This window comes from Diprion similis, chromosome 10, assembly GCF_021155765.1.
Source record: "Diprion similis isolate iyDipSimi1 chromosome 10, iyDipSimi1.1, whole genome shotgun sequence".
Lineage (NCBI taxonomy): Eukaryota > Metazoa > Arthropoda > Insecta > Hymenoptera > Diprionidae > Diprion > Diprion similis.
Window position 1 is genome coordinate 4,590,695 of NC_060114.1, and position 20,458 is coordinate 4,611,152.

General features: G+C 37.0%; 1 protein-coding gene across 1 annotated transcript in view; it reads left to right on the forward strand.

Annotated features, from left to right (window-relative positions):
• LOC124411299 (baculoviral IAP repeat-containing protein 6-like) overlaps window positions 1-17,025 on the forward strand; it is a 44,113-nt gene extending 27,088 nt beyond the window's left edge. The window contains exons 30-51 of the mRNA XM_046890361.1: window positions 378-621; window positions 1,394-1,694; window positions 2,320-2,495; window positions 2,841-3,039; window positions 3,213-3,434; window positions 3,810-4,334; window positions 5,260-5,530; window positions 5,947-6,206; window positions 6,670-6,949; window positions 7,385-7,770; window positions 8,095-8,229; window positions 8,508-8,685; window positions 8,914-9,059; window positions 9,250-9,492; window positions 10,319-10,537; window positions 10,723-10,944; window positions 11,209-12,534; window positions 13,210-13,430; window positions 13,898-14,137; window positions 14,806-14,994; window positions 15,097-15,231; window positions 15,673-17,025. Coding sequence (XP_046746317.1) covers window positions 378-621; window positions 1,394-1,694; window positions 2,320-2,495; window positions 2,841-3,039; window positions 3,213-3,434; window positions 3,810-4,334; window positions 5,260-5,530; window positions 5,947-6,206; window positions 6,670-6,949; window positions 7,385-7,770; window positions 8,095-8,229; window positions 8,508-8,685; window positions 8,914-9,059; window positions 9,250-9,492; window positions 10,319-10,537; window positions 10,723-10,944; window positions 11,209-12,534; window positions 13,210-13,430; window positions 13,898-14,137; window positions 14,806-14,994; window positions 15,097-15,231; window positions 15,673-15,951 — 6,397 coding nt within the window. The 3' untranslated portion in view covers window positions 15,952-17,025. The remainder of the gene's footprint in view (window positions 1-377; window positions 622-1,393; window positions 1,695-2,319; window positions 2,496-2,840; window positions 3,040-3,212; window positions 3,435-3,809; window positions 4,335-5,259; window positions 5,531-5,946; window positions 6,207-6,669; window positions 6,950-7,384; window positions 7,771-8,094; window positions 8,230-8,507; window positions 8,686-8,913; window positions 9,060-9,249; window positions 9,493-10,318; window positions 10,538-10,722; window positions 10,945-11,208; window positions 12,535-13,209; window positions 13,431-13,897; window positions 14,138-14,805; window positions 14,995-15,096; window positions 15,232-15,672) is intronic.
• The last annotated feature ends 3,433 nt before the right edge of the window (window positions 17,026-20,458 follow it).

Genomic DNA, 20,458 nt, shown 5'->3' on the forward strand with positions numbered 1-20,458 from the left:
GGACAAAAGATTTTCCTCAACGAAACTCCAATTGCTGATCATTATTTCGGTTTTCTTCTCTTCAGAAAAGCAAGTTAAAGCTTCGATACGGATTTCCGAAAATCAAGCTTCAAATTCTAACGTTTTCATGAACTGCCAAACACGATACTTTGAGTTAAACATTTTTTATTTAGGTCTATTCTTCTTTATTCAGGTACCTCAAGATTTCAGCCAATAACATATTTTCAGAATGATAATTCAAAATACAAGTCAGCTTGTATCGCGTTCCGTTATAAATGGAATTTCTCGTCCGTTGAATGTAATGCATGTAAATCTCTTTGACAGAGATATTTTATCCACATTTTGATCAACCGTTTATTATTTAATCCTTTTCACAGGCATCCAGGAGTATCCCTTCGTGTTTGGTGCGTCGCTCTGCAATGTCTGACTCTGGCGAGTAATCAACCTCTAAAAACAACTACGGAAACTATAGACGTAACTAACAACAGCCAACCGCTCGACGGTCTTGTCGGCGGCATGGCTAGCTGCATTATAAAAGAACCAAACATCGGCCCCATGCTGCTGCGCCTTTTCTCAGGCAACGGGCTGAACGTTGACACTACGGATAAGCAGTATGTAATGGTAAATATTAGTTTTTTAAATGACGATCATTTCGTTGGTTACACGATGGTCACTTTGTCGGTGGAAGCTCTGCGAAATGATAGAAAATTTTTGCTAATACCTACTGTTTTGCTTGTGAATTTCGCATAACTATCATGTTTGATGCGACTTCATAAATGTTTCGTCTATTAATAAAAGTTACACACATTGTTTGGAAGTTTTATCGCTCGTTACCCTTGCTCGAATGTTTTCTTATTTATTATGTCATTCAATGTGCTTGCTTCATTATCAATATTTTGCATAACGGTAAAGTATCTTTTATTAAGGCATTGGTTTACATGTCATCAAAATATTTCAACAATGGAGCCTCTTCAAATTCATCATTTATTCATTGTGTTATTATAACTGAAATTTATGATATTCAGATTTTTCCTTCATTAAGGGTGTTGACTAAATTCACCTCGATTAATTTCAGTTACGCTTTCAAACCTTCGTTATATCATATTTCTGTCTTTACAGCTCACAATCTTCAGTTTTTTTTTTATTTTTTTTTTTTACTGCTACTAAACCATTCCAACGACTTTAAAAACCACAGAAATTTTTTTGCTCAATGTGATTATATCTAATTCTAAGTGCAAGGTGTTCGGAAGTCAGATTAATTTCAGTTCAAAAAAACAGAGAAATGTTAAACAACATTTTACAGCCGAATCAAGTGGCCACGTTGTAACGAATAAGAAAATCTCTAGCTAAATCATGCTTATTAATATTTTACTTTTGTCTCTAATATCATCAGGCGGGACCAACCGTCTGCCAAGCATTGCAAGATTTCTTGGTGAGGCTCGAAATGAGATGTGACGTTATATCACCCAGCAGTTCATTAGGCAACGCTTTGAAGGAACTTTTGCTTTGGGTTGTTTATCAACTCGTACAACCCGGAGGGGCTCTAGTTGCACGTCGAGGTCCGCTGGACGCTCAATGCAAGCTCATCACCTCTCTCATCAATCTTAACTTCGCCAATACGGACCTGGGAACTGCAATGAGCATTTCGGAATGCGTTGGCGTCTTGGTCTCCTCTTACGTGAGGGGTTCTGGTGGTTGGTAAAATTTCTTAACGAAATTAGTTTAATTGAGTCATGCTTACAGGGTTGTTACACAATTTGGCAAATTCGGAAATCTGGTCTCTGGAAAATCTCAGAAAACTTCGTTATAAAAGTCATAGAATATTGTGTATAATTTAGCAAATTTCTTTATTTTCCTCATAAAAGTTTACATAGCTTTACTGTTCGTATCGTTGTATTAAAGTTCGGATTTCTTAGCATTTGCTACAATATTTTTGAATTCATTTTTTCAATTAAAACTACGATGATACCGAATTCGAATTCGCACACCAACATAATAAATTTTAAATCAATAAGAATATTGAACCGTGATTTGAGTCACGAGTCTCCCAGATTGTGTTTTTGTATGAGTTAAGTAAATCGAGTCGCTCTGATTAGTGTTTCATCTATGCCACCGTACATTTCTTCTCGCGTTAACTACGGATTTTATTATAATGGGCTTCGTAAAGATCCTGAAAAATAGTCATTTCATGTATTATGTCTGAATGCTTTGGAAAAGGTTGGAAAATGTTGTGATTAAACAAACGTAACGACCCTAATTTTTATCACTTTTCTCAACGAAGCATCGTGAGTTTTATATTTCCCCATTACTTGAAAATAGTTGGAGCACAATGTGGCGGTGCTGTTGATAACGGCAGTCAGTCTGGAGGGTTCGGAGGGTTGTTCGCGTGCGTTCTTGGTGGAGATTCGAGGCAAGGTCGGCCGGCATCTTGGGACACTTTAGTCGTTGCTCTTATCAAATTAGTCTGCAAACTTATCCAAACGCCTCTTCCCAACGTAAGTAAAAAATGTCAACATCATTTTTCTGCACAAACTTGAATTTATGTATTTACTTATTTATTCATTTCTTCTATAAAGAGAAAACTTTAAGTAAACTAAAGCGTCTCCAATTAACATACTTGTCGCGTATTATAATCAAATACGAAGCTTTTTTTGCTTTTATATTATATTTATAGAGTGTGGTGTCTTGACTCATTCTTGCAACTGATTTCATCCGCTTATTTTCGTGAAGTCTTCAGTTCTTTCCGACACCAATACTCTACCACTCTTCTAACATACTTTCTTCGTCACTCTGGTAACGAAATTGAATTTATGTCAATCAATTTTTTTTTTGTAAATCAGGCGAGATCAACCAGACAAGAAAGTGCGTCGGATATGGAGATTGGTGAAGCGACGCCAAGATGTAGTTCAAACAGCAGCGTCGATCAAGAAAACTTGAACACCTCTCAGACGGATGAGAGCAAAGTCGCTGAACAGCAAACTTCTTATAGAATTCATCAGTCCAACACCGCCAAACGCATTCCATGTGTCGCTGATACCGGTAAATATTGCTTCGGCTTGATTTTATTGTTGCCATCGCTTAACCGTCTTCAACATGATTCCTAAAATTTTACAACGTAAGATTTAAACATTCGTTTGCAAAATGCTGTGTTTATCATCGATTTTTCCTACATCGATTTATAATTAACCTCGAGGACATGATTTTCTTCACAGTATTACAGCACGAACCGACAATGATGAGGCTTTTGGGTGCTCTTGGCCACAGCACAGGATCTTCTTTGGCTATGCTGCTCGGGGAAGGTGCCGGAGCAGCTACGGAATTAGGCGACCCTTCGTCGATTCCCGATGCTACTTTCCAACTATTGTCTACACTTACCAGAAAATCCAGTAGTCCTACACTGGTTCTCAATCCGCTTTATCAGTATCTTGCGTCATGTGAGTATTCGCGAGATTTCACGTGCACTGAAATTTTTCTATCTTTCGATTCGAGGTATTAAATTCAAGGTATTGCGTGCACAGAAATTAGCAAAAGAATAACAGACATTCAAGTTTTTGTGCAATTTGATACGATTTGAAACGAAGAAACAGGAATCGCATTTAGTATTTATCCAGTATCACGTATGCTGCTTTTTTTAGATCATTACGTGGATCATTTAAAATTATATTGTAAGTATCTGATTGAAAAAGTTGGTAAATTGGGAATTTATACCTCGACGAGTGATTCCAAATTTCGAGTAAATCAGTTTAAGAAATCCCAAAACTTCTTTCACCTTTTCCTAATTATTGGAATGTTACGATTCGTTTTAACAGCGTGCGGACAAAGCGAAGGAGAGCGACAATTGGGCGTAATGCAATTATCAGAGCCCTTGCTGTGGTACATATTAAGGGTGCTCGACAACGAGGCATCTTTGGCGGTATTCACAAGCATGGGAGGTGTAAAAGTGCTGTGCGATAATTTAGTAAAAGCGAGCAGCAGTAGCAGCGGCAGTAATTCGGCGTCTCCTGGTGTGATCGCACTTGTCATGCAGCATCTTTCGAACTCGCCACATTTCGCCCATGTCGCCGCAAGCAACAAAAAGTCACCCAACTCTCTGGAGTCATACGAGGATGGATTACTGAATTTTGCACCGCTCGGAACGATTTCTTGGTCAAATCCTACCGCCCAACCTGCCGATGTTCTAATTCAGAGCGCCGCTCCGCACAGAAGAGCCAGAACAGCTGCATGGTCTTATCATTTTTATCCTGACGAAGCCTGGGTCGATCTGACCATCACATTACCTTGTGCAATTCTGCTCAGAGAAGTCGAGCTGCAACCTCACCTCACAGCATTGGCCAGTAAGTGTTCGACCCTTCGAGTCACACGTTATTGTGCTGAATCAACTTTTTTAGCAGGATAATGTTTGGAGGTTTTTGGGGTCACTGATTACGAATCTGAAATCAGATTTTAATAATTGAAGATGGCAGATCCAATACGAGGGACGAAAATTTCGAACTTGATCGAACCTGGTCGAAAAACTCTACGCAGGAGTTTATCTGTCATCATTTACTTGCGTATTTCACATAAAACTATAGAATCGAATTGCGATTAATACAGTTGAAAATTTTCTTTTTTTTTTTTCGAATTTAAGATTTGTTTATTTTCTATATGAGCAGGGATAGATGATCGTCAGGATGTCTAGTGTCAGGGGGATTTCTAGAAGACTGGGAAATGCCAGGAAATTTAAAGCAATTCTAATAAATCAGTGAATTCAGACGGAGTTCGTAGAAATCTTTAGATTTTTTTCTGTTAATACCGTTTTAAGGCAGACATTCTTGTCAATATGCCATGCATCTGTGAAAAGAGAGTAATTTCGAAAAAAATATGTAGCAAATTAAACTTGATGTTTTGTTGATTCGACGAAGAACGTGAAATTTTGCCAATAACCAAGTACTAAAACTACTTCATACTGTTCAATACAAATCCCTGATTTAAATCGATGGCTAGGTATGATTTTTTTTCATCCAAAAACTTAAAAAAATTAAATGAAACTTGATAAAATTATTTCAACTCACAATAAATATACTATGCATATAATTCAATGAACTTGGATGAGAAAAGTACGATTGTTTTGTCGAGCAGAGTTAAAATGTGCTAAGAACTGGAAAATGTCAGGGAATTCTATAGCCAATTGACCCTGGACACCCTGAATCTATCCCTCTATGTTTTCTTTATTCTACTTGTCCAAATAGCGACTGAAACTTTTAATCAAATATCTTACAGCTTGCCCGTCTGCGGTTGCTTTGGAAATATCGAGGGAAGGAAATACAACTTTAACTCCTGTGTGTCCACCGATGCCTACTGCTGGACTGACATTCATAAGACTAACTTTGTCGCAACCAGAAGTGGCAACGGCGGTTTTGGTGAGACTCTACAAACCGCGAGATTCTACCAACATTGGATTGAGTCAGATACGATTATTGGGAACAACTGCTTTTGGTGAAGTAAAAACTACCACCGAGGCAATAGACGAGGAACAATTAACAAAAACTAGGTAAGTTGGCTAAACAACGTTGTTCCATTAGGAAATTTCGCGATATAGGATGGTCAAAGCGATTTATGAATTTCAAGACTACTGATAGTGATTCTACCTAACTGTTCGTAATCTTTAATGCTCGCTGTGCTCTCTCGATTCTCAATATTCATTTATAAAGTAGATGATAATAGAATTAACAACATTGTATAAATATATGCTACAGATTTAAACTTTATATTTATTAGTACTTACAATCTTCTCTTTTTAATTAATGAACCATCCAATTCCTGCGTTTTTGAAAAATTTTATACGTCAAAGTGAAAGAAATCAAGTAAAAAGCGTTATTTTGATCAGGGAAAGCGAGAGAAATTGGTGAATTTTCGTGACGACTGATAATTTCATGTTCACTCAAAAACGAAATAATCCTCGTGCAGCTTAGGTTGGCTCCGACTAGTACATCAGTGCCTCTCAGTGAGCATGTCGAACAGCAGTTTAGCAGAGGATGTACTGAACTCGGCAGCGTCGGTCGAAGGGCTAATGGAGGCCTGCTGTAATCTGCTACTGCTTCCAGCTCCGTCTCTTTTCACTCCAAATTTAGAAAGAGTCCTTCTACAATTGGGTCTTCACTCCCGAGATCTCGGCTTGCGCCTAATAAACTTGCTACTGAATAACAGATCGACCGTCCTCCTTCAAGGTAATATTATCTCTTTGGTACATAACGATAAATCAACTGTATCACTCTTTTATTCTAGCAAAATTGGTACCATTATAGCAACGATTCATTATCGTTTGCATTACATTTCGTCAGTTAATTCAGGCCTTAAGATCAATTTATCATTTTACTAACATCAAATAATCGCAACAGTTTCAAGAAAATATACTAAACAAACGTGAATAGTAATTCAGACCAGATTTTTTAGCTACAGCTGCAAAATTAATTTTCATTTTGTTCTAATAACAATATTTTCTGGGTATACAGCAAAAAAAAAGTAAATACATAAAGACTGCATATCAACCAAAACTGTCAAATTTTTCTGTAAAGTGCACAAATTTAGATCTGCTAACTAAACTTTAACGTCGTGATCTAAATCATAAATTTACCAAATGGCTTTGATATTTGTATCCATGAAAGCTTTTTATTTTTTCCGGGTTTGTAGTAGCTGGAAGCCAACAAACATCGACGGTTCAATTAGTGGTGGAATTATTGCAACAGCTCTGCTGTGTCCAGGATGAGGGAACCGAAGCGCGAATTTTGGCAGTGCTTTCCTGGCTTTACAATTCGGCAACCAATGCGGTCACCAGATTTAACACCAGTGCTAATCCAGCGTCACCGTCAGCCATATATGTTCATTGTATTTCTGGTATCATATGGAAAGCTCACAAACGAAACGATCTCAATTATGATCTGCAAAGTTTGTTGACCAACGAGTTATTCAAGTAAGAATTTTTTATTCATTCGTTGTCAAATATCGGTTATAACACCTGCTTGTTACCAACTAAGTGTGCAGCGATCATTCATTTTTCAGATAACTAAAAGCTGATATGATTTAATTAAGACCCAACGTTACCTCTTTCGTTTTGTAATGCATTTTTCGCGGGTGAAATTATACTTCAACATCTCGTGCCGTCATTTTGTTTCCTATGATATAAAATTTCATATTTAACTAGCTTTGAATATCGGTTTATACTGGAAATAATCTTTCAAGTGTGTCGAGCAGCGGCCTTTTTTATTTTCTGACCAAGTTCAAATCTGCCTGACGAATATTGTAAAAAAAATTTTTTACAGTAAGAAAGGATTTTTTTCTTTTTGTCATCGTAGTTTGATAAATAACTTTTAATTTCCATCAATTTAACTCTTGATGTATTTTTCAGTGCTCTATACGAATGGAGCTTGACGCTCGGAACATACTCAGCATTGAAACAAGCGATCGACGCTGCGATTTGCGCTCTCTGCTACGTGAGGCCGACGCTGTTCCCACTCTTACTTCAGAGAGTGAGGATATTGGTTCCCAATCTGGCCACCGATCATTCCGCTTCTATATCCGACGATCGCAAGGAAAGCGAGGGGCAGACTGACGACAGGAAGAGTGAAAACGACGCCGAGGAGTGGTACTGCAGATTGGTATTACCCGATTGCAAAAGGCTGCACCTCACCGAAGGCCAGTTACTCACTGTTGCTGCGGCTGCTCGATCGCCACAGGTTACTCAGCAGCTCATAGACTCAGGTCTTCCAGCTCTTCTGACTGCCTCCATCGCAGGTAAGCAAAACCATTTGAGCTTACAATGAGTGAATGTTTTTTATTTTTTTTTGTTAACTAGAAGTTTTTTGAGAAAGATGTAGAACGATAATAATTAATGATCAATATGTTATTTTATAAGTGGGGTCATTTTTATCTTATTGCTACACTACAATGCTTGAGATGTGAAATGTATCTGATATTCACCGAATTATGTTACATTTTAGAAACAACCAGTATTACAGATCATTTGTTCGGATATCATTAGAAGTATTTATTATTATTATTATTACTATATATCATACATTCAATTATCTTAACGTCATTTGTTCGAAATTATTACAGAATTCTGTATCATGGAAAAACTGAAACAAGGAGTAGCTCCCGATGTAAGATATTGCACAGGCGTTATGGGTAATCAAAGCTTGACGGACAACGACAAAGCTGGCGAATCATCCCATCAAACGAATAACAATTTAGGTAAGATAATCGCCGATACGATGATATTATATCAAAAGTAAAACACATTTTTCGCCTTTTAGGAAATTAGTCGATTGATCGGTATCTAAGTTCAAAGTCCTGTAATATAAATAGGAATGCTTGTCAGTTGAACTCATTTTTCAACATGTTGAATATTAATTGCTGTTCTGTATTGATATTATCGATATTTAACACTTTATTATAGCATATTTCTGAAATGATTTTGTGCATTTTTAAGTAAACCACAAGAAATATTCATTCGTTTCACGTGATTTCAGATGGATTGTGTATGACAGAACCCGAGAGTATATCAATGGTTTTGGAGTTTTTGTCACTCCTTTGTTCGGAGGGTAGAATGCGCGATTGGTTAGGACGAGAGGGTAAAAATTTTTGGTTACCGCTTTTGTCGCTACTCAGTAATCGTCCGATTCAAAATCCTTCCATCTGTTTGTCCAGGTTTGTACCATCAGATATGAAGTCTCGCCAAATAATACGATCGATGACGAGTAACGATTATCAATCATTTCTATGTTTCTCTTTGGCTATTAAAATTAAGTCTATTCTTTTTTTTCTACCCAAAACTAACATTTACATGTAACAGTCAATTGTTCAACTGCTACTTCGACCATCGATTTCTTGTAGTTGCAGTATTACGCAGGCTATTATTTAGCATCCTATTTTCAGGTGTTCGGAAACCAATGTCTCCTATTCTGGCTTGGAAAGTGCTATGATAAAGTTCCTGTCTCGATGCTGTTGGTGTCACCCGGTGAATCAGAAGCTACTCGCCGAGGTGTTAACGGATGTTATTTTACAGCAAAGAACACCGCCAAGTAAGTTTTCATCACACCAAATCCCCACCAATTCCTTCAAATATCTACTTCAATACACCAGTTCATCAGAATCGTCACATATCTGTCGAATGTCGAATGAACAAACGATTCGTATGGAAAATTTCAAACCATCGAAGTCTTTCAACAACTCACTCCGTTCCATAAGCCTTTAATGCGGTCAATTTTACAGGCATGAGATATTTGCACGGAATATCAGGATTCACACGCCGATTGATTCTTCAATTATTATTGGAGGGCGAAAAAGTTTCAGTCGCTATTAGTTCCGAAGTACCGATGAAGGTCGCTGTGACAGACGCTAAGCACAACATGCCGTCTATGCCTCCGCACCCGGCGCATCCACTCGGTCATTACCATCAGCTACTTTATCTTCCTACTCGAGCAACGGTAGCTGATATTCTACAGCAAGTATCGGGTAAGAACCGATTTGTGTTTAGTTCAAATAATACAAAATATTGTGAATATCGACGTTCGATTAAATCTTTTTTCTTTTACTTTAGTCGTCTTTAATGTTTAAACATTTGAAAAAGTCGGTGAAGTTTGAGAATTCCTATTTCGATACTCAATTATTCAATTTTACTGGGATTTGTTTTATTCAAAAAGTTGTAGATCCAGCTTTATTTACGTATTTTTCAGCTTTGTTGGAATCGATCGATTAACAGCATTGATAACGAGGATAATGTCCAAACCATTTTACTCGATGTCATGTTTTGCGGCTAAACTGATTTACTTCGAATTTCGAGAGGATATTCTTGGATAGTTTATGCTCTTTGCCATGAACGGGATTTTATTTTTCGTTATTTTGTAACTAAATGGCAATTGTTTGTAGTTAAAATTCAATTTTTCGCACAAAATTTATTACTGTTTTCATTCAGTGAGCAAAGAAAGTATAATAATTTTCGAAAAATGACATTCCGGCAGAGAGATTAAAATATTCAAAAATACTGTATCCAAATTGTGAATTCCAACAATTGTGAAAACCATAAAATATGTCAGCGATCGAAACCTTCGACGTTATTCAATTGGAAATAACAAAACTTCCCGTTGATTTATTCTAACGAATCAAGATATATTCACTAAGCTGGATCTACGTACCTAATTGTGAATGAAACAAACCTGAATCGAATCGGATAATTGACTGTCGAGATATGAATCTAGAAATTTACTTACTTTTACAGCCATCTATTCTAATACATGCATTATTAATATGTGATTACATTTGTCTATATTGATTGAATCAGGAACTTGGCTTCCTTCGATGCTTCCGTCAACTTGCAAAGGAAATGAAACCAGCGCATCCGGCACGAGTCGTACCCGCGAATTGTGGGAGTCTGGACTAGCCTTAGTAGCAGATTCGCTCAGCGTTGCTGCTGGAAATACAGCCAAAGATAAACGAGCCAAAGAAGTATCGAACAGGACTCAGATGCGCGGTCCTATCCTGAGGATTCGATCAAAGCCTGGTATAACTTTTTGCTGTTCCTATATCTTTGTAATCGTTTACTTGCAATTTTCCATGCTCTTCGTCGATGTGAACTTTTATATCTCATTTTTTATCATATTCACACGATGAATTGAATATCAGAATTCTACAAATTTTCCATCTATTTCTGACTCACATTCCTACATGCATTTTGATTATCTACAGACGGAAGTCCGATGGCGGGAAAAAGTTCTTCTAACAGCCTTCATGGCGGTTCGCCGAACACTGCGAATCAACAGTTTTTAACTCACGTATCCCATCCAGATGTGCCGTTGCCGCCGCAACTTACTGTTGCTCAATTGTTGGCAATAGCAGAAGATAGCGGAACGTCTCTGTCAGAACCTTGTCTTTACCTATCGTTATGTCAATGCACTAAAGAATCCAAAGGTACGTGACAAAACCATTTTCAATGGCTTCTCATATTTCATGAAGCAGTGTTAAATGTTTCATTACCTCAATGCATAGATGCAAAGTTATAAACGATAATGTAACAATGTATTTTTAGCAACATTCGTTATTTTTCGATTCAAGGATTGTCTGAAATTCATTACATGCCTTGACAAAACAAATGTTACTGATATATTGCGCAATTATTTCCGTCAAAATTATTCCAAAGTTGCAAAATAATATTATTTCCATCACCGCTTTCAGAGGATATGACAAAACAGAGCGACAACGATCTACTCGAACATCGAAGTGCCGAAAGTTCACTCGGTGTTTTCAGCTCGACAGGCGGTTTGGCAGTCCTGGCGACGCATCTACCTCTTGTCTATCCGGACTCTGGTAGATCAGCGCCATACACAGAGAAATCGCCATCGCCGGACCAGCCGGACGCAGACTGGGTAAAAGTGGAGGCGAGCGATGACATTTACGAGGACTTGGAAGGCGTAAGCTCTGGCTCGCCAAGAGCGCCTCCCCCCACGCCTCACATCCCGCCTCATTCACTGGCTGCCTTTGGCCTTTTCCTCCGGCTTCCAGGCTACGCCGAAGTTCTCCTCAGAGATCGAAAACGAGCTCAATGTTTGCTCCGACTGGCTCTCGGCGTACTTGATGACGGCGACGGCGGCGACGTTCTCGCCTCTCCGTTGGCGGCTTCGCTGCCGACGCTTCCGTTCCAGGTGCTTAAACAACTTCTCGAAACTACGCCTCCGACAACAGACGACGGTCTCCTACTAAGGCGAACTATGATCGACGTCGGCGCCGTTCACCTTCTGCTTAACTGTCTGGCGATCTTCACGCATCAGACCGGAAGCGGCGAGGGTGTGGAGCAGAAAACTGGCCAGAGCAATGGTCGCAGCGACGACAAATCGCACTTGTATTGGGCGAAGGGGACCGGATTTGGAACGGGATCGACGCAGCAGTCTTGGAACGTCGAACAGGCTCTGTTGAGGCAGCGATCGGAGGAGGAACACGTCACAGTTTTGCTTCAGGTCATCGCGAGCTACGTCGGACCTGGAGGTCCTCCTCAGAGGGAGTTGCCAGTTACGTTCGGCGAACTTTTGGCGCGCTCTTGTCTTCTACCCGCGCTCTCCTCCTACCTGAGAAACGACTCGGTGCTCGACATGGCCAGGCACATTCCGCTCTACAGGGCGATACTGCAGCTGCTCAGGGCGATGGCGCTCTCCGCCCAGTTGGCTCCGCTGCTGTTGCCCAGGACGAGAAGGAGCAACGAACCTTCGATCGTTTCGCTTTTGTCCAGTATGAAAGTCTGCGTCAATACTTATATGCACAAGATCAATCGGACCAAGAGTGGCAAGTCTAAGACAGCTTCCAAATACACGGATGATACCGAACAGGATGAGGGATTGGCCACGCTCATACCGGACATACAAGAAAGCGCTGCTATCGTGCAAAGCGCAACCTCCAGGCTTTCAGGCATAGCTGAGGAACTCGCCGGGCCTAGTCCGATCGCCTCTGAACTGCCGCTGAGGTCTGTTGAACAACGGTATCTCGAAGTCATGAAGAATCTGCAATTCGGTAAGCTTCGGTTCATTGCTGTGAATTATTAGTCAGTTTTGGAATTATGGATTTTATTCAATTTTCTTCCGGCAGTTTTCACTACTTAGTTTTGATGAAGTTAGAATTTATTCATATAAATAGTCTGCAATGTTTATAGGACTCGTAATTCGGGTTGGTGTTCCAAATAATTGGAATATTTCAGATAATTTTAGCAATTCGGATAGTTTGAGTTATTCAAATTATTTGTGCAATCTCGAATTCTCCTCCTTTTTTTTCTATTCCTCCTATTTTGAAAGTACTTATTGTTGGTCCAATGAAACGTGTGATGTAAAAATTCTTTTTCAATAGGAAAATGAATGTAATATCTCATGAGAAAATTTCAACTTCAAAGATGAATGAATTCTCTAACGGTTGCCAAATTTTAGGCATAGGTAAATGAGATTGTAAAATAAGAGTCAATTCAGGGGGAAGAAAAGGATCGTCAATAACAATACTTTCTATTATTTGATTTATATGAAAAAATGTGTAAATAAAGCTTGATCTATATACTTTAGAATAAAACAAAGCCCAATCAAATTAAACGATCGCTCGTCAAGAAACTTATTCCGAAAAGTGACCCACTTTTGTGTTTATTCTACCTCAACACAGCCAATTCAATTGTTATTTATACAATGATTATAACAATACTTTCAGATACCTACGAAATGATATCAGAAAACTCGGATGCCGGTGGCTACAAATTTGTCGTTTCTTATCACTTTGAGTCGAACATGAGAGCAGCCGGTGAACGAAGTCATCCAACTAGGGTAAAAAGGCTAGCGCAGGAAGCTGTTACTCTTTCTACTGCTCTACCGCTCTCATACAGCAGCAGCGTGTTCGTCAGATGCGATGCGGACAGGCTCGACGTTATGAAGGTACTTTGCGACACCCGCATGAATAATCAATAATTCGCAATAATCGACTATTCTACAAAATTATGTCTCAGGTACATAATAATAAATGAAAAACAATTCTTCAGCACAAAAAATTCAAACTACAATCATGTGAAATCTTGTTATATTGGTATATTAAACTCAAAAATTACTCCTGACTGTTATTTGACGAGCACAAGTCAATTCATAGTCAACTTTAACAATTTAGCCTGTATATCGACAGTCTTAAAAAACATTCGAATACTTGGATTAGAATGTGATAAACTATTGGTCATAAGTCCGTCTTTTTCACACGGCTTAAAGTAGTTGTTTTTATTCTGTCAGCAATAAGTGAAATATGATTTACACTGTGTGCTAATTGGGGTGGATTAGGACATGGTATCGAGTAAATAAATGTATCAATGAATTATCTAATGAATTTTTTGAATTAACAGCTAGCTTATTTGTAGGTATTGATAACAGGACCAGCGGAAACTCCATACGCAAACGGATGTTTCGAATTCGATGTCTACTTTCCCCCAGACTATCCGAACAGTCCGATGATGATAAACTTGGAGACAACTGGTCGGCATACGGTTAGATTTAACCCTAACTTGTATAATGACGGCAAAGTATGCCTAAGTGTTTTGAACACGTGGCAAGGTCGACCAGAAGAGAAATGGAATGCCCATACCAGTAGTTTTCTTCAGGTAAATAAACTATCGTTTTCTCGTTGCGTGAATTGTTCTTGACTATACGAGTATTCATTTTACACCAAGGATAGACAAAATTGTGTCAATATTCTTAGAAGCTAAGTTATATTCCTAAATAGCTTATATATCGAAGCTTCGTTTCAATTTATTTCATAATTATCAAAAATCTAGTAGATTCATTCAATTTCACTTTGCAATGGCTCAATTTGTTCAGATTTTCTTTTTTTCAGCATTTAATTCAATATTGGAATTTATGCAATACTCAACAATGTCAACTTGATATAAAAAATAATGTGTTTCAGTGAATTTGAGGAAATAAGGTTTTGACTAAAATGAACCCCATCGCCAAGTGAAATCAATCATGTTCAAGAATTTTGAAGAGATTCGAAAACAAGCTTCAACATCTGAGCTTTTTATTACAATTCTAGTATTTGGAGTTTTCTCATTTTCGAAGAGATCTTCGTAGTTAACGAATATATTAATTTGACGAATACTCAATTTACGACTATCTGGTAGCGAGATTAATAAAAATGATCGCTCTTTAACCATTGAATCTTCGTAACGATATAACTTAAGTGATGGTTGAAATCCAACACGCTGAGCATAAATCACACTAAACCAACCAAGAATCGCAATTTTAACGTACGTCTTTTCTATTTTCACAGGTTTTAGTCTCCATACAATCGTTAATTCTGGTAGCAGAGCCATACTTCAATGAGCCAGGCTACGAGCGATCACGAGGAACATCCAGTGGAGCTCAATCTAGTCAAGAATATAACGCCAATATTTGTCAAGCTACTGCCAAGTGGGCAATGCTTGACCAAATACGGAACCCCTGCCCCTGTTTTAAGGAGGTTTGTTTTCTTTAGCAAGCTCTTCGTTTCGCATCATCATTTTTTATCGGTAAAACGCCATTCAACTTTTACCTCTACATGCTTTAATTCATTCTTCCTTAGGTCATTCATACACATTTTTGGATAAAACGACACGAAATTGTCGCGCAACTCGAAGGGTGGATAAGAGACATGGAGCAACACGGGGCTGATCGCCGATCTGGTCGCACCATATCTCTCAATGCGTTGGCACTAAAGGTACTAATTTATCCGTCAAAACGTCACGAGCATTGATAATTAAATTGAATCCTTTTCTAGCAAATCCACTGTGATGTATCCAAACGTTGATAGAAAATTGAGACACTGAAAATCTTTTCTCTATTCCGTTTTTTTAGGGTGTATCAAGCAGACTCCAATCGCATACGATAATAGGTTCTTTTTTCTTTTCTACGCTACCTTCAGAACTGATTCGTGCGTTTTGTTTGTTACTGCAGAAAATTCTCATACTTGCACTTTCAGTTCTCCAATTAGAAAGCTTCCTAAATTTTTCCAGTAATATTGTTTAGCTCGAGAAGAAACTGAACTTTACGTAACTCAAGAACACAAAAATAAAAACAGAAATTTAACGAGTACTTTTAAAAACAATTATTCTTGAATCGTACTTCGGATATAAAAAAATTTTGCACATTGATTCTACAGAGACATTATAGACTGCTCAGAGATGAGCTGAACAAGTTGCCAACGCCGGAAGGTTTGGAGGATCTTGTGGAACCGCTTCCATCGCCTGGTTCGCCTTTGGAACTTGTCGGCACACCCGGCAGTCCAAGCACACCGCCGACACCAACAGCTACGCAGACATCGGTTACAAGCAACACGGTAACACCGGTCAGCAATATCGAACAGGCAAACATTCTGATGCACCACGACATTGACACGGACGTTGAGATGGAAAAAATGGTTTCAAAAGTGTGTGAATAGAAAGGGCTGAACGATGATTTAACCGGATATTATAAATTGTTGGACCTTTTGAAAAGTCTATCGTGTTACGTGTTACGAACAATAATAATGGATTGATCATATTCGATGATGTCAGGGGGGTGAGATCGAAACTGGGCGGGGTTAAGGCAAAAAATTCCCGAAAACCGGGCTAAGAAAACGACGTACAGGTATAATTGAATCGATTAATGAACGTTGCGTGTCTGTATGTATGTAAGTATCTAATTGCTCTCACAAATTAGACTACACGTCGTCTTCTACTCTTTTCATTATACCGCGTGTACTGTTCAAGTACAACAAATGTTACTTGATATTTATTATACATATTATGTTCCTCATTTATGTAGCTGTGTTTTACCTCCCATCCCATTCCTAGTACGTGAAATGCGACCTGACCTAAGATCTAAGATATTTTCTTCGAGACAATGAAAACTGGTACGTCGTTGTGTAGCAAGTCAATCATTAGTTTTCTTTAGTTTTTCTTTTTTCTTTACTTTTTTTTTCATCTTTTCAAGAGGAAAATGTGAACAAATACATAAACCGCTATCATGGAGCGATAAATCGAAAAATATGAAAAAAAAATTTTTATTTTCGAATCTATACTACTTTGAAATAAAGACGTAGCAATTATGTGTAATTGTAACTAATCAGACAACCGTAATTTCATATGAAATGATCCTTAAAATGAATAAATAGAAAGAATGAAAAAAAGAAACAAAAAAACACAAGAACAACGCAAAATTCAAGGAATAAAGTTATTTCTGTTTTCAATTTTGTTTTAATATATTCAACACCCACAAGTTAGGTTTTTACGTGCCTTTTATCAATTCAAACATGGACTTCGCGCCGTTCGTGAAAAAATATTTAACATGAATATTGATTGCCATTCTACATGAAAGCGTTCTAGATTGACGATAGAATGTTTTAAAAATAAATTGTACAATTTACAGTTAAAAATTCATGTGAAATATTTCATCGCTAACCTCGCGGTGTGTAGGTATATACATATATGTATAGATATTGTATACATTATGGTAGCTCTTAATTATCGGTCCTGGAAACAAATTTGATCTTGCCGATAATACGATCGGCACCAAATAAATATTTTTAAAGAACTGCAGAAGTGCAAGCCCACACATTGATTAGAAATTATGTTTATAAGCATATTTTACTTCTCATCTCCAATAACATTTATTTTTAAGGTACTCCAAGTCATTCTACCACAGTCCAGTAAACATGTTTTACCCTAGAACGCGTTTCTTGTTGGTAAAATTGTTCATTTTTTCATAAGGAAACGATTGGTGAAGAGTAAATTGAATTCAATTGAAGTTTAATTGTTATGTTAGCATTAGTATTAACGCGATAACGTTAATTCTTTGAGCGCAGTTTGAAAGTCGGCTGGAATCGTTTACGACCCCGTACAGGTGTTCCAGGGTTAAAAAATCCTGAACTTTACACGAGTCTTACAGTTTTTTCGACTGGAAATCAACGGTACTAGGTGTAACTTAGATTCATACGAATATGACATTTTTCAATATGCGTTCTAGTCTTGTGAAATAAAAAAAAATTCAATTCGTAATATACTTGAAATCAGTGTTATTGCAATGATGAACAACAGATGTTTGAGTTGCGCTTGTGCAAAGATTTGTTTTTTCTTCTTTTTTTATATTTATTTGGAGCTGATTCAATGGCTGGAATTTTTTCCAAGCTCCTATAAAGGGTCACCCTAATACATACATATACAGTGTATATAATATATGTAATGTATGTATGTATACAGAAAAGCACCTGCATAAAGATCAGTAGATTGAATGCGCAAATATGTGTAGCGCACTTGTGACTTATAGTTCTACGCCAGTACTGACCGATCTCAAAATAGCTTTGAACGTGCTTGCATAACGAAAAATTCTAATCTGATTATCATTTTCTCTTATTATCTTCCATTGTATTTTTAGAATTGATATTTAGTCCAACATGGGGTCATACTTAGGAAAAAATTTATACATATATATATATATATATATTTCAATCCATTGACAATACTATCGTTTCATGTAATAATTGAATGTAAATTAAAATTAAATGAGATTGGCAGGAATAATGTTGGCAAGCAAATGTATCAAGTTACCAATAGTGTGTAAAAACTTTTCTGTGATAGTTTTAAATTCGAATATCTTACACAAATTTTATGGAGATTCTGTGTTTTTGTGGATTCTAGGGAAATGCGCTTCTTAGTTTTTCAAGAAAATAACAGATATCTCTGAAACACTTAGATTTTCTTTGGTTGTTGTCTACATCAGTTTCTAAATTATGGCTCAGATTTAAATTTTTCTAAATATTTCTTTGGCATTTTATGGATATCTCTGATTTTTTCCGAATTAACGTCAAACTTCGGCAGAATGTGAGGATTAGATGTAGTAATGTCATGTAAAATAGTGATCGAGATTGTGTTTTAACTAATGATCTGACGAGTAGGTAAGATTACTTGGTACTGCTTGCAAAATTTATATCTGAAAGTCTCGAAAGACAATTCTTTTTTGCGTTTATCTTTTTAATGTGTAAATTTTCTGTTTTCTTTCCAACTGTAAACAATATTTTTTTCAGTCATCTTTGTGGTAACCATAAACATAGATGTTGTAATTGGGCTACGTTGCGCAGGAAATCCTTCACACAATTTTTGTTACTAGACTTTTTACATGAGATTTCTGAACGTCCAAAACTCGACTGGTGGAGTAAGTTGATTTCTAAAAAGTCTGATGATGAAAATGATACGACAGATCAACTTCATTGTTACAAAAACGAGATATCAAATTATGCTCGATCAAAATACATTTCACTTTGGATTACTAAGAACGAATTTTTGTCTAACGATTTTCTTATAATGAGAAGAGGAATCATATTATTAAAGGAATGAAGATACTTTGACTTCACCTCAGACGAAATGAGAAATTTGTAAATTTAGAACTGTCCTATATTTATTCCGAATTTAAGGCTAGTGTATCCGATGTGCTAATTTGCAGTTCAATATGGGTATACATAACACCATTCCCGTAACGAATAATCGACTCAGGACTCCAAGCTGTGTATTCTTGCAGAAGTGGAGAGACCAATTGATTTGTAATTCAATTACGACTTGCATTTTATTATGAGTATCTTTTACAAAATCAGCAGTAGAGAGACGATGGCATTAAGACGTTGATATCTCAGCTAATGATTCTTCGTTACGACATGCTTAAGTGATAAGCAACATTGAATTATAATAGTTCTGATATCTAACTGTTTTAAGTTAAATTATTACTATTTTTCAAAATCTTTTATTTGTAACATAAGCTCCGTTATTCTAACGATTTATACTGAATACACAATTTAATTCGAAGAGTACGGAGCATTTAATAAATGAAAAATAACGCGTAGCTTTGCCAACTGATAGAATTGGTTACATAAGAATATGGACGAATACAAGTATGTAATAGAAATGAGTAAATGAACAATCTATATTGCCATACATTTATACGTATTTGAACTTCATTATTTTCGTAATGTAACGATTATTCAAGAAATATCACGAATGTAAAGTGAATATATTAATGTACTTATCGAAAATAATCCCATAGGAAATGTTCGCTCATACGTATACATATTTTGTATATGCATAGTGATTTCAGACGAATGAAATTGTTTTTTTGGTTGTTTATAGAGAAAGAAGACATGGGGGTTTAATGATATTAACATAAAAGAATATAACAATAAGTGATAAGAGATATTATTTTCAAATAATCTTTGGTTTTGTAATTTTTGTATCATATGTTGTATCATTATTGAATGCCTGTAAAAATAACGTACCTACGCAAGTACGCGAATAACGATTAGAAATACAAACTTGAATTCAGATAGAACAAAATCGTAATTCTCTTTATTATTCACACTTGTCCAAAATAGCAACGTATAGTGCCTAGCGAGTGAGTCAGTTTAGCTAGTGGGATCTTTGTTCAGGCTTCATATGTTATTACGGCAGTCGATACGATGATGAATCAATTATTTGTCAAAATTTTTGTCTCATTTGCATGACTGAGAGACAGGAATATGTGACAATTGACGAATAGGAATAGTCCGGGGGCTACTGAAATTTTTTTGTGACACATTTGATAAAGAATAATTTCATTATTTTCGTGTCATAATCACGCCTTCTTGACATAAAATCAACTCCTGCCGGCGCACTAGCGGGACAACGCTTATCAGCAGCTTATCAATGTTGTTAAAAAAAAAAAAAACGAGTAAGTGACAAACATGATAAAAGCTGAAACTTCACCTATTTTTTTTCACAGTTTAATGACATATCAGTTAGGAAAAAAATCACCTATATATATATATATTATGACGGGAATTTCCGCATTTTCAAAAATATTTCAAATATATATATATATCTTCTCGCTCACTCACTCCCTAGGAACGCCGTAGGGAGAGAGTGAGCGAGAAGAGAGCCATCTGG